The sequence below is a fragment of the Silurus meridionalis genome, chromosome 3, assembly GCF_014805685.1.
Source record: "Silurus meridionalis isolate SWU-2019-XX chromosome 3, ASM1480568v1, whole genome shotgun sequence".
NCBI classification, from domain to species: Eukaryota; Metazoa; Chordata; class Actinopteri; order Siluriformes; family Siluridae; genus Silurus; species Silurus meridionalis.
Genome location: NC_060886.1, coordinates 14521244 through 14541407, shown reverse-complemented (window position 1 = coordinate 14541407; position 20164 = coordinate 14521244). Strand labels below are relative to the sequence as shown.

At 36.6% G+C, this 20164-nt stretch overlaps 1 protein-coding gene across 11 annotated transcripts in view; it reads left to right on the top strand.

Annotated features, from left to right (window-relative positions):
- The window catches only part of lrp1bb (low density lipoprotein receptor-related protein 1Bb), a 281217-nt gene that overhangs the window by 244815 nt on the left and 16238 nt on the right, over positions 1-20164 (top strand). For 5 of the 11 annotated variants that reach the window (XM_046844639.1, XM_046844641.1, XM_046844642.1 and 2 more), the window contains 13 exons: positions 2559-2675; positions 3325-3431; positions 7127-7259; positions 8146-8252; positions 8613-8745; positions 9036-9158; positions 10124-10246; positions 10463-10603; positions 10866-11000; positions 11531-11650; positions 14043-14284; positions 15184-15407; positions 16747-16853. In XM_046844639.1, the coding sequence (XP_046700595.1) occupies positions 2559-2675; positions 3325-3431; positions 7127-7259; positions 8146-8252; positions 8613-8745; positions 9036-9158; positions 10124-10246; positions 10463-10603; positions 10866-11000; positions 11531-11650; positions 14043-14284; positions 15184-15407; positions 16747-16853 (1812 nt within the window). Of the gene's footprint in view, positions 1-2558; positions 2676-3324; positions 3432-7126; positions 7260-8145; positions 8253-8612; positions 8746-9035; positions 9159-10123; positions 10247-10462; positions 10604-10865; positions 11001-11530; positions 11651-14038; positions 14285-15183; positions 15408-16746; positions 16854-20164 lie in introns of those variants that run through there. The other 6 variants (XM_046844638.1, XR_006925101.1, XR_006925103.1 and 3 more) reach the window with 6 other exon arrangements.

Sequence of the window (20164 nt, the reverse complement as noted above, 5' to 3'; positions counted from 1 at the left end):
CTTGAGAAAAAGATTTGTGCAGCTCGAAAGCATACCTGCAGGGAAAGAGCGCAAATAAAGGTGTGTATGGAAATAGATGGCTTTACTAAACCTCTCTTATAATGGAACTGTTATGCCAGGCAACATGCCGTTGATTTCAGATAAATGTGATAGAACTTAAAATGGCACTAAAGAAAAATATCTTTCTATTTGACACTTTAGCTGCAAATAAAGAGCATCTAAATTCTCTTTATTAACAGACTTTAAAAACCCTTGACAAAAAGCCTTACCAGTTTTTCAAATTTGCGTATGGTATATAAAATTTGAATGGTTTGGCCCCTTCTTTACAGCATTTTCACTCTACAGTCTTTAGCAGATCATCATTTACTAGCGACTGTGTTGTTTCTTTTTTGTCATTCTGCCTTTGGGCGATCATCTTTCTTAGCGAAAGCTACTCTTGACTGGAAAACTCTATCAGAAGACATAAGGATGTGTTCATCTATTGACATGTTTAAATAAAAACTAAAATCGTATTTAAGATCAACTCAAATCTGTAAACACTAATATGTTTTCTGGCTTAACTGAAGGTTTGTTGTTCTTTTTTTTTTGGCTCTGATAGGATGTGTAGAAGTATTATGGTTAAGTATTAGATCATTGTATGTGTTTGTTAGTTTCTATGTTTATTTTTAGCTGCCAAGGGACCACGGATGAAAACTATCCATTGGCTAAATTCACTACAATGCATCAAATGGAAACATTTCTGTTAAAATTGTACATGGTCCCTTTTCAAATAAACTTTAATAAAAAATAAAAAATACAATGAAATATGTTGTGCAAAAATAAGAGAAAAAAAGGAGGGGGAAAAGGCAACAGAAAAATTGAAAAACAAGCTCAGCTTGACTTGCAGAGGGTAATGCAGAGTGCTGTGCTGCAAAACAGAGAAATTAGAAAGCTCTGTATTCACATTTGCATGTATAGTGTTAAGCAGGCGCTCTCACCCAGAGCACCATACAGAAGTGTTTTCAAATCTTCACCAGATCTTCTCACGAAGCTGAGAGGAAAAGTATAGAAAAACATTGTGCTTTGGGAAGAGGTGGGTTTTTATTGTTTGAGAATTCATCCAGTTTCTATGAAACTACAGAAAAACATTGCTCTCATTTGAGGGAAGAAAATAAAAATTTATTTTGTTTGTAACTTAGCAGGCATCTGGGGGAATGCTTGTGTTTGTCATTCAGGTCATTGAACATAGTCATGTCATTCCCTTATTGCTTTTTTTATCAAATTCACCCCCTAGTATGTGCTGTTGTATTATTCAAATGCAGAATGGTTAATTAGAAAACAGAAAAAATTTAAAAATTGAACAGAAAAATTGTGATTTTCTCCAGTCTCAATGCATTTTTTTCTGTAGATTAAAAAACTAGGCCAATTTTTTAAGAAAAAGTAGGTGAATTCATTTGATCTCCAATACTGAACTTATTGGTTTTATGCATTGTCACTAGTGTACAATGAGCAACATGAGTTTTTTCCTTTTATATATATATATATATATATATATATATATATATATATATATATATATATATATATATATATATATATATATATATTTTTATATTTTTATATTTTTATTTTTTTGTTGTTGTTGTTGTTGTTTAAATAAATCAAATATCATTAGTGACTGCAATGGCAGAATTCAATATGTAATCTGTCAGCCCATAATTTAAAGTAGCTCCCTTTCACTGAATTTCTCCCCACAGCAAGCAAATGAATCAAGTTATTAGATTATTAGAGAAGACATTATGGCATTACAGCTACATACACTACATAAGCAGTTCATGCATTTTGCTTTATTGAAGACCATCAAATTTGATAAGAAGTATTTGTGTAGACCATGAAAGTTAGAGCATTTCATCATCACATATATTGAATTATAATATAAAAAAAAGCACGACTTTTACACTTAATTAGTAGCACTGTTATTTTCTTAAATCTAATCACTTTCGGGGGGTTTTTCTTTTCAGTCAAACTGTATAAGGTGTCAAAGCCTAATTAGTCACCACTTTCATCAAAAGGCACATAGTTATTCAGTAATGATGAAAAAGGGAAAAGAAAGAAAAAATGGGAGCTTGTTGTTTGCTTCTGCATGCATAACAAGACCACTGAGGCTGCAGTGCTGATAAAGCTTTTTTTTTTTTTTCCTTCAAACACTGACCTTGGCTCTGGTTCATAGTCTGCAACCCAAACATGGGCAGATAAACAGAAGAAGCTTCTCTTTCCATATTTGTTGAAAGAAGTTGCACTCAGATGAGATATTGTGTGTAACAGCAAGTTGCAGGTATTGGGCTCTGTGGGGGGTCTGGGGTGGGGGAGAAGTGAGTGGTAGCACACTCAGGTATTTCATCGTGTATGCTACGTTTCTCTCCTTAGTTTGGAGATGTTTTGAACTCTGTGTCAAACATGCGTTTGGGACACCCTGAGGAAATGATGATTACACGTCGATGTGCTGTAGTGGCGCATTAATATTCATGCACTTTTGAAGCCATTTTCATCTGTGTGTTTGTTTGTGGCTGATGAAAAAGATGAAAAGACCTGTGGACCTCATGAATTTCGCTGCGAGAATAACAACTGCATCCCCGACCACTGGAGATGTGACAGCCAGAACGACTGCGGTGACAATTCAGACGAGGAGAATTGCAGTGAGTCGTTCTCTTTCTTTGTTCACAGTACAACCATTAGGGGGCTTTAGTCTGTTTCTGACTGTTAGCTGTTGCAGTCTTTCTTTTCTATCGTTCTGTATCTCAGTCTCTGTTTGTTTTCACAAGGTTTTTTTTGTTAATTGCTGCCAAAGACAGATATGCTCGGTGTTCAATTGTTATAAAAGAAAGCACTGAAATAAGTAAAATGCCAGGTTTAAATCCTATGTAGGCTTCTTTTTTCTTATATCCTCTCTTTTATATCAGCCTTACTTTAGACACTATTTCTCACAGCCATAAGCCTTAAATAAGCTGCAAAAATTAAAGCAGTCAATGGTGGCAAAAGCAGCTGCAAAATTAGATCCTGAATGTTCTCTTTGACACTTGTAGACACTCTTATTGCTAATTAGCTTGTAATGGCTCCCCTTAGATACCTGTAAAACCTTCAAGAAAGGTGGAAACAGATGGTTCAATGGCACTTCAGGTCCAAATGATGGTTGCACTCTCATTTTCTCACCCATTTTTTCCACCCTCTCCCTCCCTTTCCTCTGCATGTCCTTTGCTAGAGCTCGCTTGACAATTCAGGTAAAATATCTTCTGAGCCCTTAGTTGCATCATTTGAGCTTTCCTATATGCGCCCCGCTCAATGCAGGACCTGTGACCTGTAATCATAAGGATTTTGCCTGTGCCAACGGGGACTGCATCTCTGCTCGTTTCCGCTGCGATGGCGACTATGACTGTGCCGATAATTCGGATGAGGTAAGTGATCCTACTTTAATCCAAATGTCTGAGAGAGTTTATACAGCACATTTTAAAGATGGTGTGATCTACTCATTCACCAGATAACAGGTCACTCGGTACCCAGCAGTATATATTTATATATTTTTTATATCAGGTGAACCTCACTGCAGCCTATTTTATATAATTGCTCTTTAAGAAAGGCAGCGTTCAAGACCATCTATATGCTTATAAGTCTCAGATTCAAATTCAGAGTGATCACTCCAAGCTCGAGAGGAGTGCTCAGAACTGATATGTTTTCTACAGAAGTAATATTGGTGATACTGATGGAATTTTTCATCATATAAAATGCACATTAACATACAAAGAATCTATAGTCACCTTCACAATGATAATGCATTTATTATACAGTATTACTAATGTGTTATAACAAAATATACAATTATAACAGTTCTGATCTCATTTTAAAATGTAAGGAAGAAACGTGTATATATATATATATATAATTGACTGAAATTTTGTTAGAAGGCAGATATAAAATTTCATAACTAGATTCAGGCTGTGCAGTAACCAGAACCGTCTCAGAGAAGCATAACCAGAGCTAATAACCCAAACAGATTTGAAGGGTCAAACACACCATCTGGTGTGATCCACTGTTGCAGAAACCAGGATGGTTGTCTCTAGAGGCCAACTACATTAGCCCATTTTGTGCTTTATGCTACAGATACTTTTATAATTATTCTATAATAATTGGAACCCTTCAAAAGAGTGCAAAAAGCATTTTGGGTTTAAAATATTCAGGTGATTATTAAGTGAACTCACGAAAGAAAACTGTTAATTTCATTGCATATAAAGATAATAACACCTGAAATCTATTCTACAATACAATGAAAAAAAAAACAGTGATTCTTTGATGGTGTTTTTTGAATGGTTGTGCAGGTCCCCTGTGAAAATTAATAGTGTCATGAATTTTGTTAAGTGCCATAATATTTCAAAAACAAAACCTAGTTGTCTCTTTTATAGGGATGGGAATTAATAGTTAGTACAGCATTTTTGGAATCTGCAGTGTGATAAACAATGTTTATGGATATTTCAACTGAAAAATGATTAGTTGCATGTTATTGATTACTGTGATTACACAGTGGTGCAGCAGGTAGTGTTACAGGTGATGGTCAGAAACTGTGCCTTTTTCCCTTTTCTGATAAAATGACAATCAGACTAAATCTAATTTTAAATCTCCTATAGTAAAAGGCCAGTTCACAGATGGGGAAATGAAAGATTCTCATTCATTGAAAGATTGGATGCAATATTTATTATTAACTATCATTTAATTATAATTATATTTACTAATTTATTATAATACTAGTACATGGAAAAAACATCAGTGGATGTAAAGATATTTTAAAATGCATAAATAAAAGTGTAATGTGTTGTTGTTTTGCACTTGTTGTTTTGCACTTGTTGTTTTGCACTTTTCCTGTTTATCAAACTCCTTTTTTAATATATTTTAGTATTTTGTGTTTCAGTTAGTCTTGTTTAATTTTGTTTGATATTTCATTTCTATGTATTATTTAGTCATGAGAAAACGTACTGTATGTGAACTAGTACTGTATGTGAACCAGAGACTAGTCCATAAGACAAACGTCTTCCTTTTCAAGCAGAAAGAGGGTAAGGGTGGCTATTCCACTAAGGTCTTAGAAGTTCTCTTACTGCAGGTGGTCTTCTAATGCCTTAGTCCCACTTAAATCCTCTAGAAGAAGTAGTAGATGAAGAAAGTGACAGAAATAAAGTCAAGTTCACTCTACTCTAACTGTCCCTTGCTTGGGAATGTGAGACCTTCTTATTCATCAATGTGTAATTATTCTACCCTGCCCTGCTGTTGGTCCTGTCAGTATAGTCCAAAATAGAGATGCTGGGCAACAAATGTGGGAATTGGTGGTGCTTTTGCCCCCTGGACAGCACCTTGACTGAATTATTTGACTGAATGATGGGTAGACAGTAATTACATGTCATACAATACACTTCAAACAGTACATGGTTGCTTAAGTTTAAATATCAATTTATTTTTGTCTCTTTGTACATGCTGTTAGCATGATGCTCTCCCATTCACTGACACTCATTAGACTTCTTGTGGTAAAATCCTTTTTTTTTGTCTATGTGTCAGAGGTGGCAAAAGTACACATCCTTAGTTAAGTAGAAGTACAGATATATTTTAAAAGATTTTGGTAAAAGTTGAATTACTGACTTTAATATTTTCATTCAAGTTAAAGTAAAGAAGTTTGGCCTCTGACATGTACTTGAATATAAAGTAGACATTACTACTACCTGTTTTAGTGTCACGCTGGTAACTGGACATCACATCATATTAATATATTAATCCAAAAGAATTCCAAATTTCATTTGTTAAATTAATGTATCAGGCTAAACATCCAGCATTTAGAACACAAACAGAGCACATTGGATGATGATGACCAGGTGATTGTGAATGTCTCTGTTCGTAGTCATGTTTACATCGCTGACTCCCTCTGTCTCATCCATATTAGCCGTATTTCTTCTTGCCTTCTGCCTTTCTTGTTATTAGCCTCACAGGTGAGCCTACATCTGTAGTGTGTGATTGCCAGGAAATGACACAGCAGTGGGTAGGATAAAAAGGCCTTGCAATGACAAGATATAGGTTGATGGATTAAAAACAGAGCGCCATGAGAAGAAAAAATATCGATCATGTCACCAAATGTAACGAACCTGGTTTTAAAATGAAAGAAGTATAAAGTAAAGATATTTGTGTAAAACATTTGATGAGTAAAATTAAAAAGTTAAACAAGTTAAAAGTATTGATACCGTAATAATCTACTTAGGTACATAAACAGAGTTTTTTACAAATTTGTGCTTTGTTACTTCTCAGCTCTGACTACGATTTTCTTGTTAGCAATGCTGGCACCTCTGAGTACTCTGCCATTCTTTATTTTTTTTTTTTTTTTTTTTTGCTTTCGACACCACACAGTTTCAGTTTCCAGTCCTAGACAAAATCTGAAGTGAAAGCAGTTCAGTACACCAATTATCACTGGCACGTTGGGCTTTCTACTTGGGAGGTCTCAGTTTGTCAGATTCCCCAGTGTGTGTGAGGTGCTGCTGTTTTGCTCCATCCACACTCGCTTCCCCTTCATCCTCTACATTGCAGACTCCAGCTGCAAAACTACTCCATGCCACCTGCAAACAACTTGAGAGGAATTGTTTACTACACTGCATCAGCAAAAAAGATGATAGTAGATTGTAGATTTCGGATGAAGCTGGAGCTTGGAACGGCAGTTATTATAAACACAGAGAATGTGGAGGTTGTGTCGTGCTGCAAATAGCTGTGGGTTGGCGTTGGAAAAAATAATGGAGTGGGCAAAACACATTCCCATCCTTTGAGCTTGCAAAACCGTTATTGTTCCGCTCTCATTCATACACTGAGTTTGTAAACAATTTGTACTACTGTTACTACCCAAGCAATATTAAATATGCGCTCTATGGTAGGGTTATAAGTTTGCTGTGAGTCTCATTAGCTTAAAAATAATATTTTTTATATTTTTCTTCTGTTGATCTTTAAGCTTATAGCTTCTTTGGCTGTACTTGTCATGACCTACAAAGCTTTTGTCAATGTAAAAATTCTTGCCATTAGGTTGAGTTTAGGTTTGTTTAGGAAGTTCTTCTCTGCGTTTGTTTGTTTTTTCCAGAAGGACTGTGAAGCTCGTTGTGCACAAGACCAATTCCAGTGCCTCAACAGCCTCTGTATTTCAGTTAAATGGCTGTGTGATGGCCAGGAGGACTGCAAGACTGGAGAAGACGAGAGAAACTGCCCTGGAACAGGTATAGCACAGAAATCTTTACCGCTTGTCTAAACGTCTCCGTGTTTGTTCATGTGTGCAGCGTTAACTTATCAAGGCAGTTAAAGATAGCCTTGACATCACAAGGTGACATTTCATTACAACGATTACAATGCTGCACATGGTCTATGTATGGGACTGCACGAGTCAGAGTCTTAGTAAGTGAGACTTTACACACACAGGCTCACAGTTTTCTGTCTGAATTAAGCTAATTATTGGTGGACCAGTGATTCATATGGTGTCTAATATTAATGTCATACACATAAACCTGGGCAAAAAAGTACAAAGCTTTCAGTAGTCTTAACAACAAATCATTGGCTAGAAAGTAGCAAAAATTAAACAGGTAGATAAAGTAACTTTGTGTCAGATAGATTTTCCCTTAGATTTCTTTAAATGTTTGAGCCTTGTGGGTAAAATTGTGGGCAGTTTTTTACAAAAAGAAGACTCAATGTTAAATCAATGTTGAGTTGAGTAGTTTAAAAAATGTTGTGAACCCAGGTATGTGCTGGATTTTTTTTAAATCAAACATTTGATTTTATTTTTGTGTACAAGAATGGTAAATGTTCCTTTTTCTAGCTTTTTGCCCCAAACACTGCAACAGTATTAAAGCAAGGAGTATGGACATACACAGTATATGGCTCTCAGAGAGAGCAGCTCAGCAATTTCAAATCATTTACTTGTACAGGTGATATTTTAAAAAAATGTAGACAGTTTTTTCTTCTTCTAGACATGCTGTATTTATTTGTCTATCTTAAAAAAGCATTGAAACTGTCCCAGTGGATTCCCTTGTCTTCCATATGTAATTTGTTCTGTAGTTGTCAAGCTAAAGTTAAACAATGTGTGTGATCTTGTGTGCCTCTGCTTTGCAGTTCTCCCTTCCTGTTCAATCAACGAGTATGTGTGTGCCAGTGGAGGATGTGTGTCAGCTAGCCTGAGGTGTGATGGACATGATAACTGTCCTGATAGCTCTGATGAAGTATGTCCTCCTGCAAAGCCTTCACAACCCAGACACAAACACATTAGGAGTCTACACCTAGCTTAGTGTGCTTGCTGTAATAAAATATAGCATTGTGCCATTGAATAAGAACCTGAGTGGTGCTTTATCTTCTACCCAAATACAACAAAAAGTATACACATGGTGTAAAGTATTATTTATTCACCAGAAATGGACAACATAACTGACATTATGTGCTTACTTAGTCTGTGCTGCTCTCACAGTTTCCATGGAAACATTGCTCCATTTTTTTTCCCCTTCCACCTCCACAATAAGGTGAACTCCACCCATGGTGAGTGTATATCTGATTATCTTAGTGTCTATTTTTTGGTCTCGTACCAGATGGACTGTGTGAAAGAGTGCAGAGAGGATGAGTTCCTCTGCAGGAACCATGCTCACTGCATCCCTAAAAGATGGCGCTGTGACGATGTGTTCGACTGTGTGGATCATAGTGATGAGGAAAACTGTGACCACGGTACACACAAGCCTCATTTCCTTTTTTTAAATGTTTAATTCTAATTCATTACATTTTAGACCCTGGTGTAATGTTAGTCTAATAACTCAGCATGAGAATCAGGTTCTTTCAATATATTTTCGATGCTCACAAAGCTGTTTTTTTTTTTTTTTTATCAGGCTTTAATAGTTACTGCTCTCGGAAGGCTTTTGCATTGTAAATAATTTACTTTGTGCGTAATTTGAGATACAATGAACATAAAATTCATACCCTTTAATAATATACAAATGGGCAAATTTGTTTGATTACAGGAGCGTTTTTCTGCCGACCGGATGAGTTTGTTTGCAACAATACCCTTTGTAAGCTGCATTCCTGGGTGTGTGATGGCGAGGATGACTGTGGTGATAACTCTGATGAAGATGTTGAGTTGTGTGGTAAGAAGTCAAATTCAGACTCTAAAACTTTTCTGCTAAACTTTCTCTAAACCTTTTATTATTATTATTATTATTATTATTATTATTATATGTTTATTATTATTATTATTATTATTATTATTATTTGATGAAAACTGTCATTACTCATTCAAATGCTGGCCTGCTTTAAGTTCAAGTTTAATTTAATTAAATGGAGTGTGATGGTAGGCAAATTGAATATCTAGCCTTATTTTCTGTTTTCTTTTTATTTTATTTTATAGAGTATGGGTTGCCAACTCATTGTGGATTCTAAATGAGTAAAGTATTTTAGCAGGCCAAACCAAGTAGCTGAAAATATATTGTAGTACAGTATGACTCCAAATTTTAAATGTTGAACAACCTTAGCTATCTGCCACTTAAGTAAATCCTAAAACTAAAGGCAGCTCATTATACAAATAATTGCTACAGAGCTAGAGACATTAGGTCAAAAAAGGAGTTTTTATGACCTGTCACAGATTTGTAATTCCAGTTAAATCTTATATATTATATTTAAATATTCAAGCATGGCTTAAAACAAAATGCTCACAAGAATGTATTTAATTCTCTCTCTCAAAATTCTAAACACACTATGGAAATGTTCTGTCATGTCAGTTGCTTATTCAGGCCTTTGTGAAAATTAAATCTGTAAAGGTATGTAACCATACCTTTACAGATTTATTTAAATGCCCCTAGTTTAAGGTTTGCATATCTTGCTAGCTGCTCGGTCAGAAATTAACTGATGGTAAATACTGTAAAATGGCAGGATGCTAGGGGCATCTACAAAATAATTGCCCCCAGTTAACACAACTGAAAAGGAAAAAAAAAAGCTTACACACAGGATGTAGTTTTCTGTGCACTGTTTAAGCAAATACTTTATTTCTGGTGGACATGGCTGTTTATGAATTTGCCATGAAAATAATACAGATTGTTTTCATGTTTTTCTCCAGCTAAGCTGCCTTGCCCTCCTACAAGGCCACATCGCTGCAGAAATGATAGAGTGTGTTTGCGGCTTGATCAAATCTGTAACAATGTGGATGACTGTGGTGACAATTCAGATGAAGAACAGTGTGGTAAGCAAAAAAAAGAAATAAAACACTATTATTGAATTTGTTTTGGATGGTTTAGATAGCTCCAGTGTGTGGAGGAAAGTTCAGCAATGGATTCACGGCACATGACTCACAGGCACTTATTCTGTGTTATGATTTCTGAGTTTTGTTTGTTATGCGAGTGGGAGAAAAAACGCTGTCAGGAATTTTACTGAACTCTTGGAATCTGCTCTAAACCAGAGGCTATATCTACCAGACCAAAGCCATGTGGAAAGACTGAGTTTACCTGCAGCAACAAGCACTGTGTACCTGCTCAGTTGCAGTGTGACTTATTTGATGATTGTGGTGATGGAGGATCAGATGAGCACGACTGCAAGGCCTGTAAGTATCTTTGCATCCTTGTTGCATGGCTAATCAAATATATATATATATATATATATATATATATATATATATATATATATATATATATATGCAAGTAAAAGTCACAAATGTTTTTTTAAAAATCATTGAAGTTTTAAATATTTTTTACAAGAAATATCTGATTTACTTTTCTAAGTGAATGTTTTTTTTTCTGCCCGGAAAAAGGATGTGTTTATAATGTGTCATTTATTTGTTTATAATGTGCTCTCTTTCATTCCAGTTTTGAATGGAGACATCTGTGGGAAAAGAATGAATCCATGTGGAGAGGATACAGTGTGCAATCAAACTAGCACCAATGTCATTTGTCAATGTAAACCTGGATTTCAAAGGAATCGCAAGACTAAACGGTGTGAAGGTGCAGTAAACCTTCTGCTGCTAAACTGATAGTAATCAAATAGAATGTTTTGATACTAACACAATGCAAAGGAAAAAGCAGCTCAGAATTGTATCCTAATTTCAGCTCTTACAGAACATTCAAAATGTATATCTATCATGCTGCTGGATTTAGGCTTTGGTGTAGCAATAACCCATTGGCACATCTTTATACTGTACTGTATGCAGGAGATTACACATTGGGAAATGGTTGCAGATAATCAGATGTGGGTTTTGATAAGTGCCTTAAAGGGTCAAAAGCCAATTTCCCAGTCTATACTGGAAACAGCAGTAATGACTTGACTTTGTGAACATTATCAGGACAATAACTGCACTTGCTGAACTTGTATAGTGAGACACAATCAACCCCCATCAACTATAGAACCTCTGCTGTGAAAATAGTGTCATCTTTGTCTGTGTGCAGCAGATTCACTTTGGTGAGGGGGATCATTGAAAGACAACATAAAAAACATCATAACAAAAGTAATAGAATGTCTGATTCTTCTTTTTCAGAAATCAATGAGTGTCTATATTTTGGCACTTGCTCACACTATTGTACAAATTCTAAAGGATCATACAAATGTACATGTGACCGAAATTATAAGGATATCAATGGCAACTGTGTAGCTAAAGGTAAGGACCTATACTTTTCACTGAATACACTTTTTTTATTATTATTCTCATGTCATCAATATAAATGCTTTTACTTGAAACAAATAATCTTTCATAATCATATCATGTTAATGCATCTTATTTAATTTAAAGAAGAATAAAATACAGTGCCTGTCAAAAGTTTGGAAACCTCTAGTCTTGTCATTTTTTTTATAAGAGACATACTTATGTTTATTTTGTTTCTAAGCAACAAACAAGGTAATTGAATGGATTGAGGATTTCTATGAACCAAACAAAAATATAAGTCCAATGTTAATTTTAGATTATATGTTTATTTTCACACACTCTCAGCTGGACATTTAGGTTCTCTGAAGATTTAGCTGAAAATACAGTGGAACCTCGGGTTACGAGTTTAATTGGTTCCATCACTTTACTCTTAACCTGAAAAGCTCGTATCCCGATACAAATTTTCCCATAAGAATGAATAGAAACTTCGGTAATTCGTTCTGGACACCCAAAAAGTGTTTCTTAAAAAAAATAAATAACGCCAATATTCACTAATATTATTTACTTTTAACATGTTATATTGAAATCGTATCATATAAAAACATATAAACATATAAAAAATAAATCTTTAAATGGTACCTTACCTTTAAGAAGTCTTGCTGCGTGCATGAGGGAGACGACGTCCGTAGAAGCGGGAGGAGGGAGAGTTATTGTTTGGAAGGAGAATTTCCATCAGGCTACTTTGTTGGCGGCATGGTGATAGGAATACGTACAGTATTTAAAGTTCAGTAATTCCACACTGTTAGAGCGACGAGCGGATGTGTATGTGCTGCACGAGAGCGCAGCGAGAGCACGTGGCGATACGTAAAAAAACTAACCTGCCTGCGATTTTTCCGTGCGCAACGCTCGTATCCTAAAAAATTTCTCGTAACTAAAGGCAACATTTTTTATGAACTGCGATTCGTAACCTGAATTATACGTATGCCGGGGCGTTCGTAACCCGAGGTTCCACTGTACTTTCCCATGCCTCTTGTAAAACGTATGGTGAAGTTAGTTCCAATCAGCCACAGCCCAGATAGAATTGCATGGTGTTAAAGTATAGAATTGTACTGTAGCATGTTGGTTCAGTATTCCTTTCACCCGGAATACGTCTCCAAAATTCCCTGCTACAAAACACCCCCCAACTATTACGCCTCCACCTCCATGTTTAACAGTGGATGTAAAACAGTCTGCTAACATTTTCACTCCTGTTATCTCTTTTACAAGTTCTCCTCTTAGAGCAAAAATGTCACATTTGGACGCATCTGTCCACAGAACGTTCTTCCAATTATTCCAATTCTTGTGTGTTTTTGCCTTTCACCTAGCTTGTTGCATATAAACAGAAGGAACGTGCCTGGGCCTCAAAAACAAGAAAAGACTAGGTTGCCAAAATTTCGATAGACACTGTATAGTTTTAAATGTAGCCAGTCATTTAGGGCCACTTGAAATAAGAAAATATAAATGCATACATTTAATATTAAATCTTAGCAAATCTTTTTTCATCATAGTATTTGGTTCAATGATTTCATTATTTATATGGAGAAGAGCTATGTTACATGATTTACTGCCATAGTAAATATCCTCCTAGGTTTGTAATAGACGCATAATTAGGCCATTTCTTATTCGTTATGGGTAAAAGAATCACCTGTTTTAGTGTTACATAGAAAAGTAAAAAAAAAAAAAAAAAAAGGGTATTAAATAGTTTACACTATTCCAAAACCAAATCATAACAATGAGGCGTGAGTTTAGGAATGTATCTCTGTGCTAAGAGGGATTTAACAGCCATTTTCATTAACAATATTTTGCACTATAATATGTTTAAAAAAACATAAAGGCTAATTTTGCACTTAATTTGGCACTAATATTGCAGTGTGCCATTCTTGTCATTTTCATTCCAATTAAAAACAAGCAAATAAGAGAACTGAGAAAAAGTTTATGCCCAACCATCTATTGCATATGCCAGCATTACATCAGCTTGCATAAACTTGCATTTTAATTGTAATAACAATAGGGTGTTAAAACCATATTTAGTTGTAGCAGCAAATGCCTTCATCTAACATTCACCATTCATTAAAGTTTTCCAATATTTCCAATATTTTTAGAGTTGTTATACTTTGCTTAATTTAAAAAGAAATTTCTGTTATTGTACTGTTAGCCTAATTATTATATTATTGTAGTTTACTGATCTTTTGTCACGTTTTATACAATGCCATTTCAAATAATGTGATTTTTTTTTAGCTTGTCACTTAATGCATTGATGTATTACATTTAATTGATGTGATCTGTAATTTTCAAACTGTTGTCTTAAACCCTAAATGGAATTTAGCCACTTCTCATTTTTTTTGCATATTAATAACTCAACGGGCAGGACCAGAAGATCGGGTGCTCTACATAGCTAATGACACTGAAATCCGAAGTTTTGTGTATCCATTTAACCAGAGCCATGGACACAAAGTGCTCGCTCGCATCGAGGAAAATGCCCGAATCATTGGGATGGATGCTCTGTTACACCAACAAAAGTTTATCTGGGCTACCCAATTTAATCCGGGTGGACTTTTTTACAAAGAAATCATAGACAGGAGTCAGACTAAAACAAATGATGGAATAATAGTAAGTATTGCTAACTATGGAAAGCATGTTATCAAGGGTCCTCAGGAATATTCTTTGCATTGCAAGTTCTCTTTTGTGTAATGAGGCTGTTGCTTTATTTCTACCTGTATGTATTTTTATGTTTCTCTTTCCCCTCCCCCTTTCTCTATGTCTCTTTCTCACTCTCTCTATCGCTCTTTCTCTCTCTATCTCATATATACACTGATCAGGCATAACAATATAACATTATAACATTATTACAGGTGAAGTGGATAACATTGATTATCCCTTCATCATGGCACTTGTAAGTGATTTGGATATATTAGTCATGAACATGAATATTAGGCAGCAAATGAACATTTTTGTCCTCAAAGTTTATGTGTTAGAAGCAGCAAAAACGGGCAAGCGTAAGGATTTGAGTTCGTTTGCAAGGGCCAAATTGTGATAGCTAGATGACTAAGACAGAACATCTCCAAAACTGCAGCTCTTCTGGGATGTTTCTGGTCTGCAGGGGTCAGTATCTATAAAAAAAAAAAAAAAAAAAACAACAATACAAGGAAGAAATAGTGGTGAACTGGCAACAGGGTCATGGGCAGCCAAAGTCATTGATGCACGTGGGGAGCGAAGGCTGGTCCATGTGGTCCGATCGAACAGATGAGCTCCTGTCGCTCAAACTGCTGAAGAAGTTACTGCTGTTAATGCTTGACAGGTCACGACTGTTTTGGCAGCAAAAGCAAGACCAACACAATATTAGGCAGGTGGTCATAATGTCATGCCTGATCCGTGTATACACACATATATGTGTAGGTGTGTGTTGTGATCAACTCTCTTAAATGAGGACTGTAGTTGCTGAATACATGATGTTTTCTTTATTTAGTAAATAGCTTGAAAGCTTTCTTTTATCTTTCTGCCTTTTGCAGTGCCCAGATTTTCGGCGGCCCAGAGATGTGGCAGCTGATTGGCTAACTGGAAATATCTACTGGACAGACCACTCGAGAATGCACTGGTTCAGCTATTACACAGCCCACTGGACCAAGCTGAGATATTCCATTAATGTGGGACAGCTCAAGGGACCCAACTGCACTCGTCTGATAACTGATATTGCTGGTGAACCTTATGCCATTGCCATCAATCCAGTCAAAGGGTAAACTTTTTAGTTATTATTCTAGATATTATTCTTGAGGAGTCATTAAAGAAATCTACAATAACCTCTTTATATTTAACATGAAATAATAAAGTGTAAACTGAAAGCACTAATGATATACTGTGTGTGGATTTGGATTCAGTTATGAATGTGTCGTAATGAGAAAATTAAAAGAAAATGGGTCCTTAACGATTAGGCGGGGAAATTTAATTTGCCCCATATTTTTAGCACATTGTTGTTCAGTGAGGGGTCAGCATCTTTTTGTAGGTATGGAGGGAATTTGTTTACATGAATATGATACTAATTATTGTTTTCAAATGCACAATCAAAAATCAGTGGCCAATTACCATGCTGTAGTTTAATCATGGCATTAAGCAAAGGAGCTATTATGGATACAATATAATGATTAAATTAGAGCTCCTCTAAGCTTTGCTCTGCTTCTCCACAATAGCCTAATCTAGCTGCTTTGCTATTGGTTTATTGCATACATTGTCATGTTAGGCAATGCTAATATTAATGCAAAGGAACTGCTGCCCCTTTCCACACCTGCCTGATTCATCCTGAAACCCCAACCTCTGGAGTTCTCATCAACTATTCAATGCAGCTGAGGAGGTTTTTACATTAACAGCCTTAAGATACATGTGTTTACTGTGGAGGGTTAATATCAAGAATCGAAGATTGTTTTGGACTGCTACAGTGGCTTAAAGGTACAGTTGTCATGAACAGTTTTGCATTCAAGTAACCGTCGCTAAACAGTTTATAACCTCAAGAAGGATAAAACTATAATGAATAGACACTGTCACCCAGGTGGGTTCTTCTTTTGAGTCTGATTTCTCTTAACTTTTATTCCTCATACCATCTCAGAACGATTTTCCTTGCCACCATTGCCACTTGCTTGCTTATAGGGAAGTTTTTGTAATAAAAAAAAATTATGATAAATTGTTTTTGAATACAAATTTTATTTCTGTAAAGATGTTTTTGGATAATGTTCTTTGTTAGAAACTCTATACAAATAAAATGTAACTAAATTAATGGGGATTTAAATTAAAATTGACGTCATTTCTCACATGAACGTCTCTAGGTTACGAACGTAACCCTAGTTCCCCGAGGGAACGAGACGCTGCGTCAAAACGCTTTGGGAACGCCCCTGCATTGTCCACGCAGGGGCAACGCAGGGGCGTTCCCAAAGCGTTTCGACGCAGCTCGAGTTCCCGAAGGGAAACTGTCGTTGCATAGTTTGAAAATGGAATGGTGGGTGTTTCTGTGGTGAGCTAGTTCAACTTGTTATATAATATACACTATCTTACCGCCATCACAGAAATTTCTATGTCTGTTGCAGGATGATGTATTGGTCAGTTATTGGTGATCACTCACATATCGAGGAGTCTGCAATGGATGGCTCTATGCGCAGAGTGCTGCTGGATAAAAAACTCAGGAGGCCTACAGGTATCATTCCTTACTTTTGGACACAGCAATAAGTACTGTGTTTTTATATTACACTCATTATGCTCTTTATCTTTAGTTCCTTTCACTGAATCCAAATGTATGTATTATGTATGTACAGTAGAGACTTATGGGGGCAGGAAATGGAATCTTTTTTAGTTTTTATAAATAATTCTTACAAAGCTACTGTACGCTCTGCTTCTGTTCCTTTATCTTCTTGCAACTCTGTATATAACTGATAATCATAATATCTCTGTCTTTTAGATCTAATTCAACTAAGAATTTGTTTATTTATCGTATGTTTATATTGCACATTGAATAAATGCATGCATGGGTAATGCATTAGAAAGCTAAAATGAAGCACTTTAAAGATTTCTATTATAGCATATACAGTATCACAAAAGTAAATACAACCCTCACATTTCAGCATTCATTTTAATATATCTTCTAAAAGGACAATACAATACAAATGAAACGTGGATATATTTCAGAGTGGTCAATGTGCAACTTGTATTGCAATATAGATTTACTGTCCTCTGAAAAGGAACTCAACATACAGCCATTATTGTCTAAATAATTGGCAACAAAAGTGAGTACACCCTAAGAAATAACAGCTGTATGTCATGTAAGCATGCAAAGCCACAAGTCCTATTCATCCTATTTATGCTTTTTTTCTGTTTGACAGAACCATACATATTTGTGTATCTTCTATTAGAGCAGTCAAAATTTGGTGCTTTGAGTACAATTCTCTCATTATTCTTATTATTCTCTCTGACCACTGGATATTCAGCAGGTACCATGCTGAATGGCACAGAACTCTCTCTGAGGATTTGAGAATTAGAAGAAGATTGGTAACATCCTGAAACTGAGTTACAGTACAGTGGTCAGGGTCATACAGAGGCTTTTCAAGACGGGTTCCGACAACAAACCTCGCAAGGGTGTATCAAAGAAGTTTAGTACTCGTGCTGTGCAGAAGTTGGCTTAAAAAAAACGACGAATGAGTGCTGTGAGCATTGCTTTAGAGGATGCATAAGAGGAAGATCTGTTTAGTGCTCAGACCATATGCAACACAACAAGTCGGTTTGCATCGCTGTCATCCAAGGAAGCCATTTCTGAATCTGGTGATGAGTACCAAGAAAACTGTGTTCTGCCTACAGTCAAGCATGGTGGTGGTATCATCATGGTCTGGGGCTGCATGAGTGCTGCTGGTACTGGGGAGCTGCAGTTCATTGAGGGAAATGTTGATCCCAACATGTACTGTGACATTCTGCCCTCCTATCAGAAACTGGGCCGAACGCCAGTTTTCCGACATAATAACGACCACAAACACACCGCCAAGATGACAACTGCCTTGCTGAAGGAGCTGAAGGTAAAGACGATGGAGTGTTCAAGTATGTCTGTAGACCTGAACCCTATTGAGCACCTGTGCTGTATCCTCAAGCAGAAGGTAAAACAGCAATATGTGTCTAACATCCAGCAACTCCGTGTTGTCATTCAGGAGGAGTTGAAGAGGATCCCAGCAACAACCTGTTCAGCTCTGGTGAATTCCATGCCCAGGAGGATTAAGTCAGTGCTACATAATAATGGTGCTCGCACAAAATATTGACAGTTTGGACATGTTCACTGAGGGTGTACTCACTTTTATTGGCAGTTATTTTGACAATGGCTGTATCTTGAGTTATTTTCAGAGGACAGTAAATCTGTACTGCTTTAAAAAAAACTGCACAGTGACTAGTCTAAAATATATTCAAGTTTTATTTCTATAGTATTGTCCCTTGAGAGCATATTCTAAAATGGTTGCTAAAATAGGAGTGGTGTACCCACTTTTGTGAGATACTGTATGTTTTTTATTAATTTAAAAGCTTGAAATGGTGCAGTGTTAGAGAAAAGTATTCATAAATATTTCAGTACAGACATTTTAGTAAATCTGTAGGAAACTCCTTCTGGAGACAATAATGCTTAACAACAATTTGGCAGACTGTTGCAAAATTTGTTTACAGTGAGGAAAATAAGTATTTGAACAAACTGCTATTTTGCAAGGTCACCCACTTAGAAATCATGGAGGGGTCTGAAATTGTCATCGTAAGTGCATGCCCACTGTGAGAGACATAATCTAAAAAAAAATCCAGAAATCATAATGTATGATTTTTTAACTATTTATTTGTATGATACAGCTGCAAATAAGTATTTGAACACCTGAGAAAGTCAATGTTAATATTTGGTACAGTAGCCTTTGTTTGCAATTACAGAGGTCAAACGTTTCCTGTAGTTTTTCACCAGGTTTGCACAAACTGCAGGAGGGATTTTGGCCCACTCCTCCACACAGATCTTCTCTAGATCAGTCAGGTTTCTGGCCTGTCGCTGAGAAACACGGAGTTTGAGCTCCTTTCAAAGAGTCTCTATTGGGTTTAGGTCTGGAGACTGGCTAGGCCACGCCAGAACCTTGATATGCTTCTTACAGAGCCACTCCTTGGTTATCCTGGCTGTGTGCTTTGGGTCATTGTCATGTTGGAAGACCCAGCCTCGACTCCATCTTCAGTGCTCTAACTGAGGGAAGGAGGTTGTTCCCCAAAATCTTGCAATACATGGCCCCGGTCATCCTCTCCTTAATACAGTGCAGTCGCCTGTCCCATGTGCAGAAAAACACCCCAAAGATGATGCTACCACCCCATGCTTCACAGTAGGGATGGTGTTCTTGGATGGTACTCATCATTCTTCTTCCTCCAAACACGCTTTAGTGGAATTATGACCCAAAAGTTCTATTTTGGTCTCATCTGACCACATGACTTTCTCCCATGACTCCTCTGGATCATCCAAATGGTCATTGGCAAACTTAAGACGTGCCTGGACATGTGCTGGTTTAAGCAGGGGAACCTTCCGTGCCATGCATGATTTTAAACCATGACGTCTTAGTGTATTACCAACAGTAACCTTGGAAACGGTGGTCCCAGCTCTTTTCAGGTCATTGACCAGCTCCTCCCGTGTAGTTCTGGGCTGATTTCTCACCTTCCTTAGGATCATTGAGACCCCACGAGGTGAGATCTTGCATGGAGCCCCAGTCCGAGGGAGATTGACAGTCATGTTTAGCTTCTTCCATTTTCTAATGATTGCTCCAACAGTGGACCTTTTTTCACCAAGCTGCTTGGAAATTTCCCCGTAGCCCTTTCCAGCCTTGTGGAGGTGTACAATTTTGTCTCTAGTGTCTTTGGACAGCTCTTTGGTCTTGGCCATGTTAGTAGTTGGATTCTTACTGATTGTATGGGGTGGACAGGTGTCTTTATGCAGCTAACAACCTCAAACAGGTGCATCTAATT